Below are 17,840 nucleotides of genomic sequence, written 5' to 3'. Positions count from 1 at the left end.
TCGTTTAAAAAACGTGCGTAAGTGTCGGTAAGGCCATGTCGATGTCAAGCCGAGATTTATAAAAATGTCGTCGTGTTTTTAGAAACTTTCGAGTGGAGTTGTATCCGATGCATTGCTGCCACGGCAACAGTAATTTTGACTGAATTTTGCGCTGTGAAAAAATCCAAACCTTGTGTCACGCAGTGAACACCGCAGCGCACCACGTACACACTTACTGTATCCGAGTACTTACACACACATGCTTACACACAATGACGCGCACACACACAAATTCAAGCAGACGCTCTCACAATTCACCTCTCTCTCACCCCTCTTCCCTGGGTGGGAGTCCATTTCCGTCTCCTGATACATAAATAAATACAAGGCTATGTAGTGCCCCAGGACGGGGACGGAGGAGACGGGAGTGCTGAAGTGAGTCAGGCAAAGAAAAGAATAGCGGTGAACAGACGAAAGAGAAGTAAGAGGAGAGGGGCCGGTGATTGTTTCCCAACGCTGGGAAGTCGAGTCACGATGCGAGCGGGCCGCCAGTCCCGACGGAGCCCGCCGGCCCGCACGAAGACACCAGGGAGGGGCCTCAATCAAACACATGGGGCGCACAACACGACCCAGCGAGTTCAGCAGGAAAAGAGGGGAGGAGGAGAAAGAGGAGGAGGAGGAGAGCGTTAGTGTGAACTGATTGAATTAGGCTCATTAAAAGGCCATGTGTGGGCCTGATTGGAGAGAGACTGACGTGATGGCTGCTTGCACACTTAAGGACAGCTTCTACTTTCTTTCACTTGCATATATGACGTAGGATATGTCATTTTTTTTTATACATACTGCTTACTCCTCCCATAGACATTAAAAAGTGCGTTTTATGAAGTTTAAGAAGATGCAAAGTGTGCTTGCTTCAAGTTGTTCATTTGCTACTCCCGGTTAAAGTAGGCCAAAAGGCAATCAAATGAATATATTTTAACACCAACATGGTCTGCCAATCAATGTAATTTTGTTTAAAAGGAGGGTATGCTATTCAAAATTTTAAAAATATATATTTATTATACATGCCTGTACAAACTGGCTCACGAGTAAAATGTTTTGGGAAATATCCCTCTCTGGCGCCATTTAATTTTATTATTTCGTCAATTTTACAAATACAAAGAGACCTTACAACAATAATAACGCACTCACAGCTCACTCGGAACAGCGAAAATGTAAATGGCCGCGTACTGTATTACATTGAAAGTGTGTCATCTTCTTCTTGCTCTTAATATGCTGCATTGTGTCCAGTACAGCTCAGTGCTGCTGCCCGGTATGTTGTGGCACAATGTGGTACTACACTGAAGGTATGCCAATCTAAAATCTAAAAGTTGTATGTCCGAAAAGTTGAAAAGGTGAATGTTCAGAAGTATGGGAGTGCTTCTCTATAATAAAAACTCGTCAAGTTATTGCTTAAAAATTGGCAATATTACACGTGTGAGAACAACGAACGACAATATAGAGTATAAGACAACACTGCAGTCCACAGCTATTTGTGGAAAAGCAATCACAAGCGATTGTGCGTGTGTGCTTAATGGCATCTGTGAAAAACAACAAGGTTAATTGAGATTTTATTATGATGAGCCACTTAGAGTTACGCCCATCAGGCATTAAAAAGAAAAATGCAGAGGGGAAAATTTAGGAATAAATACATGCATTTGTCTTCTAGGGATCATACAGCCCGCTCCTTATTTCTCATCTCATCCGTCGCTTTCCATGGAGGAGAATAATAGCTCAAAGCGGCAAACATAATTAAGCTGCTCAATTTATTCATCCAATTTGGAAATGGCCATGTGCACAGAGGCATTGTACACGGTAGAAAAGCGCTAATTCTTGCTTTAAGACTCGAGTATTGTTGCTTGTCTCACTGTCAGTGAGTAGAGTAACGGGCGTTAACTTCACCCGCCAATCAAGAGCATCCCGCCAGCTAGCATTCACTTAATTACACAGCAAACGGGCTGAGACTGCTCCATGCACTCAAAGACACATAGACCTTATCGATTTTTCAGGTGGGAATATTTACTGCTTCGCTTAAATGAAGTTGTTTCTGTTTCATTCTGTGAGGGGGGGGGGGGGGGGGGCACGAATTGCGGGTTATGCACGAGGTGTGTTGAGGTTCCACAAACTGCCTCTTTTTTCAGTTTGATATTCCGCTCAATCGCCGGGACTGGAAGCATTAAAGAGAATTAACACCTCTTTTCTTCCTATAATAAACACTGCATGTGCAAGAGTTTGATAAAGGCACTCACAGTAAGTGATGAAATAATATCACCGGAATGTGATTAAAAAGCCTAATTAGAAAGCCGGGAGCTGCTAATTACGCACGCTCAAAGTGCTAGCATCCGATTTGGGGGCTTCTTTGTACAGGGCACACAATGTGAAATGGCCTTATTACATGATATATTACTTTTAACAACGAGTCATAGAACATGCTTCTAATAGAAGAGAAAATGGATCATGTCAAGATCTAAAAATATTTCTTCTGTCAAGCAAAACTGGGATGTGTTAACAGCTTTAATAATTGCCCGGACAATTTATTAGGCGTATCGGCAAATAAGAGAAATTAAAGCAAGGGGTGCATTGGAACTCACTTATCGTGATCGTCCATGGCGAAACAAACTCCAGTCAAATCTAGAGTCAATCGATATTGTCGACGATAATAAATAATTGTCATTATTTTTTGGAGGAGATTTGTTTTCTTCCAAAACTGCCTCAGTAGCTTCATACTGCCGCTATCTGCCTTCTGTACTTGACACATGCGCAATAGTTGTAATTCTCTGCAAGCAGACATCCCATCTCGTGTCGATATCTACGTCTGGTAGACTGACTGAACGATGAAAGGATAAGAATTAAATCTTCAGTGCAAATTTGCATGGCTGTTATTGTCCTGGCAGTTTTTGAGCAAATCCAGCGCCCCATCGTCATTTTTCTAAATCTTGAGCATCAGTGTGATATTGGGCTTTAATCACTCTACCAACACTTAGTTGAGACTGTCATGAATAAGCTTCCACATTTGTCTCCGATTTAGGCAGTGATCTGAAAGATCTCAAATCCTGAATCAATCCTGCATTCTGGCTCTATTGATCTCATCTCCCAGTTACATTCTCTAAAGTAATGGATACTGAAGTTGTCAGGCAAGATTTAACATGTATCGCTTCTTTAAAACGGCCTCTGACGCACCCCATCATCCCTCCAGACAAGAAGAATGTTGCGACTTTTAGTTAATTGTAAGGCCCGTCAGCCGTTATTGTTGCGGTAGCCGTGAAATGATCACGTTCGCCTAATGGCCGCCTTATCTCGCCATTAAAGCTTGCTCCTAGGCTCAGTCTCCAGGCGGGACTTGTGTCATTAGACTGCGATATTACACTTAAACTATGCTTTGGCGGAAATTGCGATATGGGGCTAGTTTGAAAGGCTTGAAGGACTGAACTGATGGATCAAAGCAGTACAACTTGATTTTAAATATCTACATGTGTCTGCTGCCGTGTTAGCAATCAGTGCAGGGAGACGCTCTCAAATCTCATCAAAAGTTGCCTGCAGTGTTTTCACAGGCGGCTGAAGAGAGGAGGTTATATTTTCATCAACCTTTGTTAGAGAAGGGGATTATGCAAAACAATTCTGATAACTGATGTCCATGAAACCTTGCGGAGGAAGAATTTGTTCATTTTGGTGAGTAGTTTGCTAAACAATACTAAATTCTTAAATTGCACACTTGTAGCAATATCAGATTTTTGCAAATGCAATTAAAAGTATATATATATTTAAGTCAGACAGGGAGTGTAATTTGGGATTTTACTAAAGTCAGTATCAACTTTATATTAATTATGAATTAGTCTTTAAATGACACAATGGGTAGAAGAAAATGTCTACACCTGGGTGGATTCAAATAGAAAAATAAACATTCACTTGACTCAATTCAGTGAATGTTTACAGAAAACACAGCTAGTAGCAAGCGTGTTCAACCATGCGGTAGATGTTGAGACTACATCGGTTACATCTGTTTGTATTCATCATATCAGCAATTTCGCCCTCCCTCAATAAAAGCCTGATTTGTTGTTCGTAACAGGCGGCACAGGTGAATTCATTGTTTTGAAAACAATATCACATTCTATCTCTCTGCGGTATTCTTTCAACTGAGTTTTATATAAAACTCTTTAAAATATGATAAGTGGGAATTTTATTTTACTATATAGTGACAAGCACTAGAAAATCTTTGAAAACCAAAAATGACAAAATAGAAGATTGTGAGCAGTGATAAAATGAGGTCAATTTTTTCAATTGGGGGGATCCTGAAATATCAACAGCCAGTGTTTCCCCAAGAACATAAAGTAAGTGACCCACTTTTTTTTCTTCTTGCGTCTTGACATGCAACATTTCTTTGTTGTGGCCACTTTGAGTGCTTGTGCATCTGAGTCTCTGCTCAGCCTTTGATCGCCAACGCCTGCCATTGTGGCCGTGGGAGGTGTCACCTCATCTCCCAAGTGGTCACTGACGTCAAAAAAATGTGCACGGCCCACCACAGTGGCCTTCTTTGTCGTCAATAGATCACAGACCTCAGTGGTAACCTCGACCACATCCCTCAAAAAACAACCTGTGCTTGGCAACTAAAGCCGTCGGTAACACAGTGCTCTGCGTCTGGTACTATAAAGAACTACAACTATAAAAAAGTAATAAGATTGCCATGTTTACATTGCTGCAACGAGCTTACACACCGGGGCAAGCGTGATGCTACTTCCGCCACAACCAGCTAGCTAGCAACAAGCTTTGCTGGCCACAAAAGAGGCAAACATATTATGGACTCGCTCCTAAGTCAATAACCATCACTTCAAGTCAACAATCATCACTTCATCACAAAGATACAAATCTGTGTTACGAATTCTCCCGAAGGGATGTCGAGGAAAGATGGAGCGAAACCAGGCCAAATGCTAAGCTAACCTAAGACTGCCACGGCTTAGGGCATTTAACACCGAAATGCTCGGGGTGATCGAGTCCACTTTTCAGACTCTTGAAACTGCAAGCACATGCAGGTTGAAATTTGATTGGTCAAAAAATGTACTGAAAGCAGTGCAGCAAAAGAAAAACAAAATAACAAAATGTTATCTGCAACAGATATTCAAGTTTCGGCTGTAAATACAGCTGAGTAGGCCAGCTAAGACGATATTATCAAAAGTCAGTCATGAATGAGACTGAAATGATCTTTGGGGATTCAGATCTGGCTTCTTCACAACACACAGGATGACTGAATAAACTCATTCAGAGTGCCCAATATACACTTAATCGGGTTTGCTTTCATAGCGCAGCGTCTGCCTGTGAGAACATGAGCGCCACTTCTATGCTTTAACTACCGTCTGGACAAAGAGGAAGCATTCAGGACACTCAACTCTGACTCCAGATATTACTGATAAAATATAAAAGCCATAATAATCAAGGAACCAGCTTTAATGGGTGTTGTCCTGTCCCCCCCAAATCATTCCCAAACAGTCTGCCTGACTCCCGTAGCCCCATGCCAAATGCAAAGAAGGAAAAGGGGAAGCAGAAAAAATAAATACATCCTCAATTTTAATGGCTCATTTCCGTGGGACACTACACTTAGGCCTTAGGCCCGACACCAGTAAAGAGACGAGATGTGGCCCACTAAATTGTATAATCTGCTTTAAAAAAAACACTGCACCCACGTATTGGAAAGATTATTTTACTCAATAGATTATTTTAATTTTATTCTATTTTGTTTTCATAACAAATGTACAAAGTGCTTTAATCAAAGAAAATAGTGATGTGTGGAGAACATGTGAACTGGTCATGGACTGTTTTAGGCTTGGCCTTTAGCACTGCATATAATCAGATTTGATATAATACTTCAACAAAACGATATTGACAACTGCAAATGAGGATGCAAGCCAAAAGCCCTCAGGACTATTTGATTCTACGAGCATTGTACAAGTTCTGCAAAACAGTTGCACAAGAGGATACATAAAAATCCAGTTATGACAACATTGTGCCATGATTTTGGTTACACCGAAACAATGTTATGTAATATTGAAGAACAAGCAAAGCATTGCCTGAATTCTCAGTATTCTCCTTCTCTGAAAACCGTTGCGGCTATAAACTAGTCAATGCACAAAGAATCCAAATTTTCTCTAGCTGGATCAAAGGCAAATCTCATTTTCAACACACACAAGTAAACACTGAGGAAGAAATAAAGTTATTCCATTGATGTCCAAATCTGTGTGATGTCTCAATTTAAAAAAAGTTTCATCTCACACTAAAGTGGAACTGCTACACTGCTAAACCGGCAATTATGTTCTAGCTTTATTTTCCCGTAGGAAAGAATTTCCAAAGATCACTCATGTCTAATTCCGTTTTAGTCTGACGCAATAATCACAAAAACCGAGGTTCCACTAGTAGAAATGTTTAAAATCATCTTTGTCGATGATGCTGGATGTCTGCAAGAAGATACAATTCATTTCGAATTGTCACATCATAAAATGCAGATCTGAAAGGCGCAGATGGTGAATACGTAATAAAAAAAAGAAAGATGACAAAGGGATCACTGAGTGTGCACCATCAGTCACCCTCCGTTGGCCGCCTTCGTCTCCTCCGCCATTGTCTCCTCGCTGTGCAATGATGCTATATACACACACCTGATGATAAACATGCGGGAAGATGGACGTGCGATAAAGGGAAAATAGGGGAGACAAAGGCCTGGTGGGAATCATTCTGAAGTGGGGGTGAGTGTGGGTGTGTGTGTGGGGGGGGTAAACACTGCATGAATTACCCCGTCGGCCCACACAAATAGTTACTTTTTAATCATTGTTCTGTGAATAAAATAGCCTGTTATTATATTAGAAGGGAGACAGCAAGCAGGTTTTTCGGCGTGTCGAACGTATGTTAAAGCCAATCAAACAGACTTCCAATTAAGAGTCCCCTGTAAAAGGTTAGCGATTGTTTCCAGCAAAGGAAAAAATCACTATCTTCCTGCCATTTTCATATGAATGAGCTCTTTTAATTAAACCGAGAAGCTAATGAGAGGCTATAATGAAAATAATAGAATGTCGGGAGCAGTTCTGTGAGCGAGGAACAAAAAAAAAAAAGGCCCACGTGGACGACATATAGAAGGAACAGCTAGACAAGCGGCGTGCGAGAGAGAAAAAAGGAGATTAAGTGCTTCTGAACAGGAAAAAAGATAGCTGTTGTCTTTGAACCTTTCATGTTTTATTTTTCCCACTGACAGAAGTTGAAAGGATGGAGAATTTAGCGACGACTTTGGTGCACAAAAGAAACGAGGACTGAAGAAGAAATGCAGACTGGCATGTTGTCTAATGTGTGTGTCAGAAGATGGAAATGAAGTAAAGTGAGGGAAAGACACATGCGGGGAGATCTCAGATGAAAACCGGGAGGGGGAAACGGAAAAAAAAAAAAAGGCGCTCGTCTATTGTTGAGTCGGTATGTGCGTGGTGCCGCCGCTCGTTTGTGTGCCTGCTGTAATTTCTTCATTTGAAGGTTAATTAACACTCGCAGTCAAAAGTAACAGGACTGCAAATCAAAGGGAGTAAACAGTCTGGCAGTTGCCTCAAGGGATTATTAGAAAATAAACGAAAGCTGCGTAATACAATGAAAATATTTGAAATGTGAACTTGGGAAAGCAGTTTTCTTTTCATACGACTTTAGTGATCAAGGACAAGTGAGGTAAACTTGAAGCAAATATTAAGAAAAAACATGCAGTCAACCACGACTAGGTATTGAAAACTCGGCAGTGATTGATGTTTTGTTTTTCTTCACTTATTTTAACTGTCGACTATCACTGGGGCCAAGTGGGGCAGAGGTGGCAGTTGGAATAAAAGTACGTAACATTATTGTGGAGTGCAACAAAATTGCCTGTCATAGCTTCATGAAGAAAATAATACAAAATAAAAAACATAACACAAAATTAAAAAAAAAAACACAATCAAAAATTTGAACCAGGATGTGCTAATGCTAATTTTGTTGATTTTCTCTTTTCATGGTTTTATGCTTTTAGCGGACACACTTAAAGATATGCGAGCTGAGAACAGCTTATTTTTTTCATAAATCTGCAGTGTTTTATACGTGTGTCACTTTTTTATGTCTCAATGATTCATGAAATAAAATGTGAACACAAAAATGCAAGAAATTACCAGTTCAGCATGGTTGCAGCATTGGAAATTCCATCCAATATCTTCATTGACTGCGTGTCATTCCTAGCAAACGTCTTTCCAGGGAACGGCATTATCCGTGAATAATGATGAAATCAGTGCACACCATATTTTAGGCGGAAACATCGATCATTACGTAACAACGGCTTGACTGCAGAAAACTTGGAGATTCATGTGAAACCGGTTTTATTTTTTTCCTTGTTTTGAGTAACTTTTTGAAAAGTGACAGATTTATAAAACACCCTTTTATTTGAATCATTCATCGTTGTTGATATTGCTCTTGTCTATGGGCTGGTTTACTGAATAAATTAAAAAAATAAGAAATTAAAGAAAGAGCAGATAAGTAACTGGGGGGGCAACTGGTTTGTGTTATAGTATGCGTGGCTGTTAAAGGCGCACACATGTGCATATATTTGATTTGGGGCTGTGCCGTGTGCATGTCATCGCCACGGCTCGGGCAAAGCGGAGGGATATGAGCTAATTAGGAAGGAAGACAACCGAAGGGCCCAAAGAAAAAGGGGGAGAAATCACATTAAAGGAACAGGAAAGGCCTTTAAGAGGCGTTCGACTTTGAGCTCACACAAAGAGTTTCGGGGACTGACGAACAACAGCAAGTATTTAAGACGAACGTGGCCTCGGTGCTCTCCGGTCCCTTTTTTGTGTCTGTGTCGAGCGCGTCCCTCTCGCAGGAGCAAATGCGGCGGCGCTATCAGATGGGCGGCGGGCCACTGTTATCATAAACACAGATTTGGGAGGGCCAGCAGACATACATAAACAGCAGCACCACAGACTGCAGTGTCACATCTCTTCTAAACCTCAGTCAGTCACTCTGCTCTTCTAAAAGCCTCATCAAGGCAGTGTTTGGGTCAGCCTGACAGTGCTGCGCGGGGACCCCATTAGCCCCGGACCAAAGCCATCAGAATTTCACCGTCCCTGGCTGTCAGTCTGCGATCGGTTCTGTATACATTGGGCCATTACGGAACATTATAGAACCCTCAGGGTACAATAAATACCTCTTAATCTGATATCCTTGTGTTTGCTTTGACAGAATTCACTTGGAGGGTATTGTGGGTTTGAAATTTTACACAAGGCTAATACTCAGCGGAGAGTCGCAAAGATCCGTCCTTTCGCTAAACAACCATGAAATGCTCCTACACTAAAACAATAGTACTGACGTCGTAAAGTAGCATTATATGCTGTAATACGTTCGGCATAAAAATTGAATCAAGGCAAATGGACTCTTCTCGGTCGTTAACAGATTAGCCCCGCTAAAACACGTGGAATGTTCCACCATATCCGGATGATACTTTAACTATCCACCATATCCGGATGATACTTTAACTATAAACGGGGTGGGGGTCCAAAAACTCAGCCCAGTCCTGTTTCTAAAACCTATTTATTTTTCAAAAATATTGTATTTTTGTTGAATCACAGTAATGCAATCTGTAGTATTAGCATGGATACTATGCGGCCATATTTGCCGTTTATGTAAATGGAAACATGTCGAGCTGGTGACCACAGTGTAAAAAAACATACCTAGAAATGGATTAAGCAAAAGCTAGTCTACTTTTCGAGGTCCTTGTGAAGCTGAAACAAATGCCGCGATTAAAAGCACAAGACAAGCACCTTGTTTCTCACCAGGGTCAAGGTTGTAACCATTTTGCATCGATATGCATTTAGTTTCGTGGTTTCTGGTGTCGAGTCAATTGTATTTGTATGGCACCACATCCCCCAGGCACCTTCCATATCGAGAGGCTCCGACCTCTCCTGTGCGCCGAGATTATTTACAGCAGTCCCACGAGCGTTTACAGTGACGACAGCTAGCTTCAGAGAACCACGAGGCTTGGCGGCATGAGCCTTTCTTAGCTGTGAGGTTTCATTTGAATTCAACAGAGATTCTCTCTGGCGTTTGTCATACTCAAGATAGGCGACGCTAAAGTCGTGTTTTTTGTGAGTAGTAAAAAAAAAAGAAAAGGCTTCCCCAAGGTCAGCACTGTACTATTAATGATATAGAATATTCTTTCCTCCCAATCAATCTGTGTCCAGGTCAGAAGCAAACACCAAGCCCTTGCTACTCTCTTCAAAGACAATGACATGACGATATCGACAACCGACAAACCCAGGCTGGTATTTTTGGAGGTGATGTCGCAGGTGAACTCTGACCCCCGCTGCTTAGCTCAGCTGTAATGATCGTCTGTTATTGTGCCCGTCAATGGCCGCCGCTGTCCGACGGTGACGAATAGGATGACAGACAATACCAGGCCCTTCGGCTTTGGCGTGACGGCAGTGTTGTGAACGCGTGCGAATGACTTTGGAGATATGGGGAGGCTTTATCAATATGCCGCTTTATTGAATTGGCAGCGCTCGTTTGCACGGCTGTTTTGTTGTCTTGCTGCTTAGGCTGAGACAGGCGCAGACACCGAGACAATTCGAGCGCTGACGGCGGAACAATGGCAATCTTTACGGGCTTTTCTTTCACTCTGGCATTTTGGATTCGCCTTGCAGATTTAAGAACAGATCGGCTAATTAGCCTTAGTTTGATTTGCAAAGGACATAAGTCGCAGGAAGATAACTGCACGCATAAATATTCCTGAGCATTCGTTTCACTCGTAACATTTTGCAATAAACCAACAACGGCACACCATATAGCGCATTTATTCCCAATCACAATGCAAATTTGCGCAGCTGGGCAGGTGGCAGATAACCAACCGGTGCCGGAAATGGGAGAGGTAGACTGAAAGAGGTGGCGGCGCTATTAATTAAACCACAACCATTTTTAATCAGAGCTAATTACAATAGAAGGCGAGCTTTGAGAGGGCCGTGATTCTATCACACTGTGTGTGTGTGTGTTTGTGTTCTTATAGCTACATGCAGCATCTGTCATTGATTCATATCGGCTGGAGATCACAAAGGCAATATTGTTGTTATTGTCACGATGCCAAAATTTGGACTTCAATACCATACCTGTACAAAGCACGTTGCCAAAAAGAAAACACTAAAACATTAGAAAAAAGCAGTTGAATCATCCTTTCCCCGCTGATTATCGACGTCGTACTTAAAACCGTAGATTTGTGCGAATAAAGTTTTACACTTTTGAAGTGGCGAATAAATCTGAAAAGATTGTAAATTGGGGCGAGACGTTAATACAAGGAGAGGCTCCCCGGTGGTTAAATTGCTAATTAATGTTGCAGCCATTTATCAGTCAAATGGCGGCTAATTAGTCTTTTCAATCTCGCCTGCCTTGAGACACATTTGAAACCGGTTCTGTCGCCTTCCTCCTCAGCACTTGTCAATCCCCCACCCTCCTCCTCCACGCACGCTCCTTTGTCTCGCGAAGAGCAGGCCTGTTATCTGTCCACATCGACGCTCGTTTCCCATCCGTAAACATTGGGCCGCTCTGAGGTTGACCCACAGCTACTGTCGTGACCTCGAGGTTACCCGCTTACAGGCGTGTGGATGGAAAAATCATCACGTCTGGGCGTTATCACTAAGGGCTGGAAAAGTGATGCTGAATGGGAAACTGACAAGGGAACAGCGCAGGTTGGATTTACACTCGGAGTGGAAAGAGCACAATCATGATGGTAACATCACTAATTTTTTGATTTTTTATTGCCAAGTAGCCCAATTCAGCTTAAGCATTAAAAAATACATGTACTTCAATTAGATCAGTATTGTTGATCAGCCATGTTGTGTGTGTCTGTGTGTGTATACAGGTGAGAACACACTCCCGCAATGGTCCCACAACCTCCCTGTGTGTCAGGCCCCTGCCAAAATCCCGTCAGTATTTAAAGCAGATTACAAAAGCGCCCTCACTGACGCTCGGAAGGATTCTCTCACACACAAACACAACAGGATTAGCATGCATGTTAAGACTGACGAAAAAAAAAAGGTGGGGGGGGGGGGGGGGTTGGAGCAAGCCTCCGCTCCCGTGTCTGCTTTAATGAGAAAAGAGGATGTTCTTTATCAAGACAAGGAGGATCCGCATAATCATATTTTCCTAAGAAGTACTGACAAATAGTGCAGATTAAGATTTATCTTTTTTATTTTTTTCAATTATTCGGTTAAATAGGTTTTGGTTCAATCATTTAGCGGTCGGTGTGTTATGATTGTTTCAATATTATTCTGAAGAAATGTAAAAACACATAGAAAAGCTATATAAAAAATGACACCTTTTCAATGATAATGATGTCTCGTGAGCATTTAATAAAACACTTCTCGGCATAATTGAGTAATAAAGTTTATTACAGTACGCCCCTAAATTGGTAATTTCTGGAGACTTTCAGATGCAATTTTTCTATTATAACCACAACTATTTTCAAAGAAATGAATGTACAGTATGCTTATATTACAGTGTTCAACAAGGGATCGATTAGTACAAGGCATCATGGCTAGAAATAAAAACCAGACTGGATTGCGAATGACTGCTACTAGAAAGCGAAATTGGAGAGACACACGAGTAAAACGAATATTTTTTCCCCCCTCTCTGCCTTCTTCTCTATAAGAGGAACGCGAGGAGATAAGACTAAAAGGACTGTCACTCAGGGGAACAAACCTTCCAGTGTCCCCTCTTGCTCCCGCTCTCTCCAATTTCCTCAGATTCCTGCTAAGATAGAAGCAGCGTTCATAGCGGCTGCTTGCTGACATCATCCGCGACATAGTAAGAGGCCGCCGCCCCTCCCCTTAAAGCTCACAGCCAATACATTATATACAGTACATCATCTTTAAGCGTTTGCAGCCAGACTGTCTCCATGACTCAAGACATTTTAGAACACTTTTAAAAGAATTTCCGAGAAACTATTCATTAGGGTTGAGGCAACTAAATGTTGCCTGGTGCAATGACACTTAAACTCTACAATATGTATGAGTCAGCATGACATGACAACAATCTATTTAGATTATTACGGTTTCTAATGTGTCCTTTTGCATAAATGCAGCGCAAATTCATTTTGGAATGGTATTTTTTTTTCCCCATACCCCTGCTAATTAATTCACCTACTTTTGGGGCCCTACAATTGCATCTGTAACACAAAATTATTAATAAGGCACATCAGAATGTGAAAAATAATAATAATAATGAAAGGCAAATGGGAGTTTCTGTTTGGGCTTGTTTTATTTTTGGTGACTTTTCCCATTTCATCAGGTCAAAACACTTGCAGTTGTTGTCATTGCAAGAAATGATGTCAAAAAGAAAAATGACTGCATGATTGACCCCGGTGACAGAGCAAGAAGCAGATAAGTACATGATTGCTTTATAACACCAACATTTTTTTTCATACTCAGCTGGTTTAAAAATTTACCATTATCAGATGTGTACAGAAAAAAAAAACAATTATTTGCAAATCGGATTAGAAGAGCTATAAAAAACATGCAGTATTGTCTGGAGAGTGAAAAGAGTTTATCTCGCCACCAAACGCTTTTTTCCCCCCCAGCAGTTGCGTCTATATCATTTTACATCAATTAATTTAAGCATTTCTCACCCTCATAAAATTAAGTCAGCACAGTTTTGCGCCAAGGACAAGAGTCTCGTTGAGTGTGCAAACGGCTGCCGGAGGTCACAACTGAACCATTTTCTTGTGAGGGTCAAAGACATAGCGCTTGAAATCCAAGTGAATGCTAACATGCTGAGTGTCCGCTTTGGGCTCGTCTTCATTTGAGTCTTTGCCGCCCCCCTTTCCTTTTTTCTTGGACGTGGTCGAGGACAGCAACCGCTTGGCTTCTGGGCGGAGACCCTCTGAAGAGAAGATCCGCAGACATTTTTTTTAAACATTCTCTACCATATGAGGATAACCAAAGGGGAGGGACTGATATTGATTGGACACTTTATTAGCTGAACTGAACGTCAAATGGCCACTCTTGTATCACGGCTACTACAAAATAAATAAATGCTCCTACAACTTGTGAATCTCAGACTGTGTGCGTTTTACTGAAGTCCGTCATCAGTCGCAGAAACACGTGGGCTCGCCTCCACATGACCTGCAGCCTTCATTCTTCACATTTAACAGATGAAATTGTGCAGAAAAGCCGGTCTCTGTTTCACAAGGAGACGTCTGTAGCATCCCGACGTTCACTCCAAACGCCGCGCCGCTCCGTCTGTTGTCGGCCTTGACCTTAATTTCCTGAGAACTATGAGCGATTGTGTCACGCTCCTTACGCCGAGTCACATTTCTGTCCCTCTTGAACATCTATTTGTGTCCTCTATTCAAACTGGCTGCTAATTTGGCCCGCGGTTTTGGACACGGAAGGTAAGCAATGTTCTAGTTTCATTGCTTACACGGTGTCTGACTTGCCTCATGCATAATGGCGCCAGCATTCTTGTTGTTATCGTTATGCCGATGTAAGGGTTGTTATGCTGCGAGATATAGCTGCTAGTTGTGGCTACGCCAGCGTGCGCAAACTTGAATGAACTTTGCTCACATGCAAACATGCACAGTAGAGGCCCAGCTCTGTTGAGTCAAGGAACTGTGGTTGAGCAAAGTTTTTTTTAAAACCAGTCATTTGTAGATGTGGTAAAAGAAAACAAAAAATTAAAATGCCTATATATACTAATTGTTTATTTTAATGATAAATAATCTATTTTTTAAATTGTGTATAGTATGATCATAATCATTTTTTTTTATTTAAAATTTTTCAAAATTAACTAAGAGGTCAGGTAACAACCAATCGCAGCTCACCTGTTGTCTGGGTTTGGTCATGTGACATTTGCAACTGAGCTGTCATTGGTTGCTACCTGAGTCTTAAGCATGTGATGTCATCTTCAGTCGACAGCAAGCGGCACTTTAAAAAGTATTAGTTGGACATGAAAACTAAGTTTGGAAATAATTACAGGCAAAATAACTTTTCACTGCTCAAAACAACAAACAGCACCATTTCTGTGATCAGAAATGTTCCAAAAATGATCCCGTTAAATTTTCGGAGAAAATCCACCATAGATGATATGTAGTCATAACTGATTTCGACAAAATTCAGTAGGGCGGGCGCAGCGTCACAAGTAAAAAATTCAGTCTGGAACGAATCTACATTTTGGATTTGTCAGCCATGTGCAATTAAAAATGGTTTGATGCATCACATAACAATTTATAGCTGAAATAGTTATCCCAATTATGAGTGACTTCTTGGCATCAGAATACACAAGACACTAAATTCAGTGTCATGGTAAAGAAATAAGTGCAACTATATTGGAACACATTCCCTAGCACCGTCTTTCCCAACACTAAAAGCGTGAGTGAAGAGGATGTAGGTGAGGCTCTCTTCTTGATATGTTTTTGTTTTCTCTCCCCTCCCGGTGTGGCGCAGTGGGTTTGTAGCAACAGAAGGTAAAATAAATACAGAACAGATTTCCCCCGGAACACAAGCAATCCCCAGAGGAATTCTGGGAATGCGGCTGGAGATGTCAGCCCTATTACTCTTACCACATCCTGAAAACAATCTGCCGAATTCCGAAAAATCAGAAAATAGTATTCGGGATGGGTACTGAAGGAGAAGGAGACTTTTGGTCCTTACCTTGTACCCGAATTTTGAACTTCCCGCTCTGTCCAAACCCGCCCTCGATGACGCCGGTTTCGCCCGTCGACAACGTGACCTTCAGGCCCACGAAGATCTGCAGGTTTGTTTCCTTCTTGAACAGGTTGCGGCCAATCACAGTGTAGTCGTCGGCCACCTGCGCATGACGTAAAAAGGAAGAACATGAACAGACGACCTGCCGTGCTTGATTGACGGCGCCCGAACTAATCGTATTACAGCGGTGGGAATGTCGGCCATGATGGCAGGGCGAGGACAGCCCACCCTTTGTCATGTGCCCTCATGGAGCCCACCATTGGCGCATTCTTTTCGTCTTGCCGCCTGACTGTCTCCGGTTCGTCGTCCCTGCACATTTTATGCCATTTGTTTGTATTCCTGGCTTATCATCCATCACTAATCTGATAACAGGAGGGCACCGCTCTGTCTCTGAGCCTCCTCCAGCGCCACCGCTAGCTCGTCCTCTCTTCCTCCTCATTCACTCTTGAACGTTTGACCCGAAAGCGTGACTGATGCGCAGATAAAAAGAAAACATACAGCGGCTATAGATGTCCGACAGACCGTACGAATAGTTATATCTCAACAATGACAGCAATGTGTCCTGCACAGAAAGAGGAAAAAAAATAAAAATATGAAGTAAAAGTTGAAGGCTGATAACTGGCGACTGCCGCATGACGACCAGTCTGACCTACCGCACGCATCGTTTCACTTGAGAGTTGAGGAGTGAAGCAGTCAACACCTTGAGGTGCAAACACAAGGAAACTCCGTTGCAAACTTGACCCGCGACCTGAATTTCACCTCGCCACGAGGGGGCAACGCTCAAATGGAAGTTAACTTCTTTCTAATGTTATGCGGTCACACTCTGAAATAAATACTGTTTTAATAGTTTCCGAGGGTAATTCAGTATTTTATTATTTGCTTGTATTATGCATTTATATTTAGACTAAATACAAGTAGGTACTAACAATTTTGAAAAATAATCTTTTCCTCCATATGACGATTAAATGTTCAATTGTTTTTTAAAGTCCTTTCCCCATGTACTTGTTAACAAACACTAGCAATAAATTAATCTCTATTTGGATTTGATTAATTGTTCAGCTCCTGGATGAAATGTGTTAGATTGCACAAATAATTAAATGTGACTGTTTGTAAAACGTATTTGGTCGCATTTCATTAAAAAAATAATTATTATTGTTATAGTAATAATAATGCACTGAACTGACTTACGTTGCAGTTTATGAAAACAGAAACTACTATATCTATTTGTATATTACATTTAAAACAATTATGCACCGCCACTTGTTTTCACGGCAAAATCTGCCATGTTGTAAAATGTGTTTTGTTGGTCATTGTTTTAAAAGTGCTAAAACATCCTGTTATGTGTGCAGTGACCACCCAGCATCATGAGACGCTTTTATGCTGACTCTTTTTATGTTCAGGAATGTAAGCATTGTCAACCACTAGAAGAATTTGATGTCATCAAGTAATAACAATATGAAGTTTTCTGCAACGCATTAAATTTGAAAATTAACAATAACCCTCTTAGTGAGCATTAAAATAGAATACAGTTCAAAATTTAACAGTTTAAAGTTTAACATTATGTATGTATAGAGTGCTTAATGTTTTGTGCAATGCAATAAAAATGTCTGATACAATTGTTTGGAGACGATTAGCAATGTCATGCCGACTTGCATGCCTCCGCCTAGGCTGGACGGTTAACAAAAGTGAAAATAAAACAATGAAAAGTCATTCATCATGTTTGGGAATTAGTCAAGTAACTACTTCCTGGTGGTAATTTTATGATGGTGACTCACAGTGACCCGTCTCCAACTGTGAAAATAAAATCTTTGCATGAGCCACCCATCTGCAACGTTTCCATTTTTGAGCCACTTCTTATGACGTCCAAATGATACCATGTTAAGACATTAAAACATTTGCGTTGTAATGTATGTTGAAAGATGAGCGTGAATGGCTGACCCAGAGAGAGCGTGGGATAAGCGTCACATGAACACTAAGCGGTGTGGGTATTCCAATGCCACTCAGGTGTGTCCAAACAGCGCCAGTGTCTGACAGCTAGACGGGGCGAGTGGCGTCAGGCGGCCACCCGCACGCACCTCGCTGTCGAAGGCATGCGCGCCC

General features: G+C 41.6%; 1 protein-coding gene across 4 annotated transcripts in view; it reads right to left on the bottom strand.

Annotated features, from left to right (window-relative positions):
• Positions 1-17,840, bottom strand: part of eefsec (eukaryotic elongation factor, selenocysteine-tRNA-specific) — a 44,974-nt gene that overhangs the window by 22,852 nt on the left and 4,282 nt on the right. For 2 of the 4 annotated variants that reach the window (XR_015861499.1, XM_088390881.1), the window contains exon 7: positions 15,687-15,843. Coding sequence is in view for 3 of the 4 variants with exons in the window: in XM_088390881.1 (XP_088247007.1) it covers positions 15,687-15,843 (157 nt within the window). In the remaining variant the exon portion in view is untranslated. The other 2 variants (XM_088390880.1, XM_088390879.1) reach the window with 2 other exon arrangements.

This window comes from Syngnathus floridae, chromosome 11, assembly GCF_059516105.1.
Source record: "Syngnathus floridae isolate MCC-2025c chromosome 11, RoL_Sflo_1.0, whole genome shotgun sequence".
Classification (NCBI taxonomy): Eukaryota; Metazoa; Chordata; class Actinopteri; order Syngnathiformes; family Syngnathidae; genus Syngnathus; species Syngnathus floridae.
Note: the sequence above shows the minus strand (reverse complement) of the source record. Positions and strands in the feature narration are given on the sequence as shown.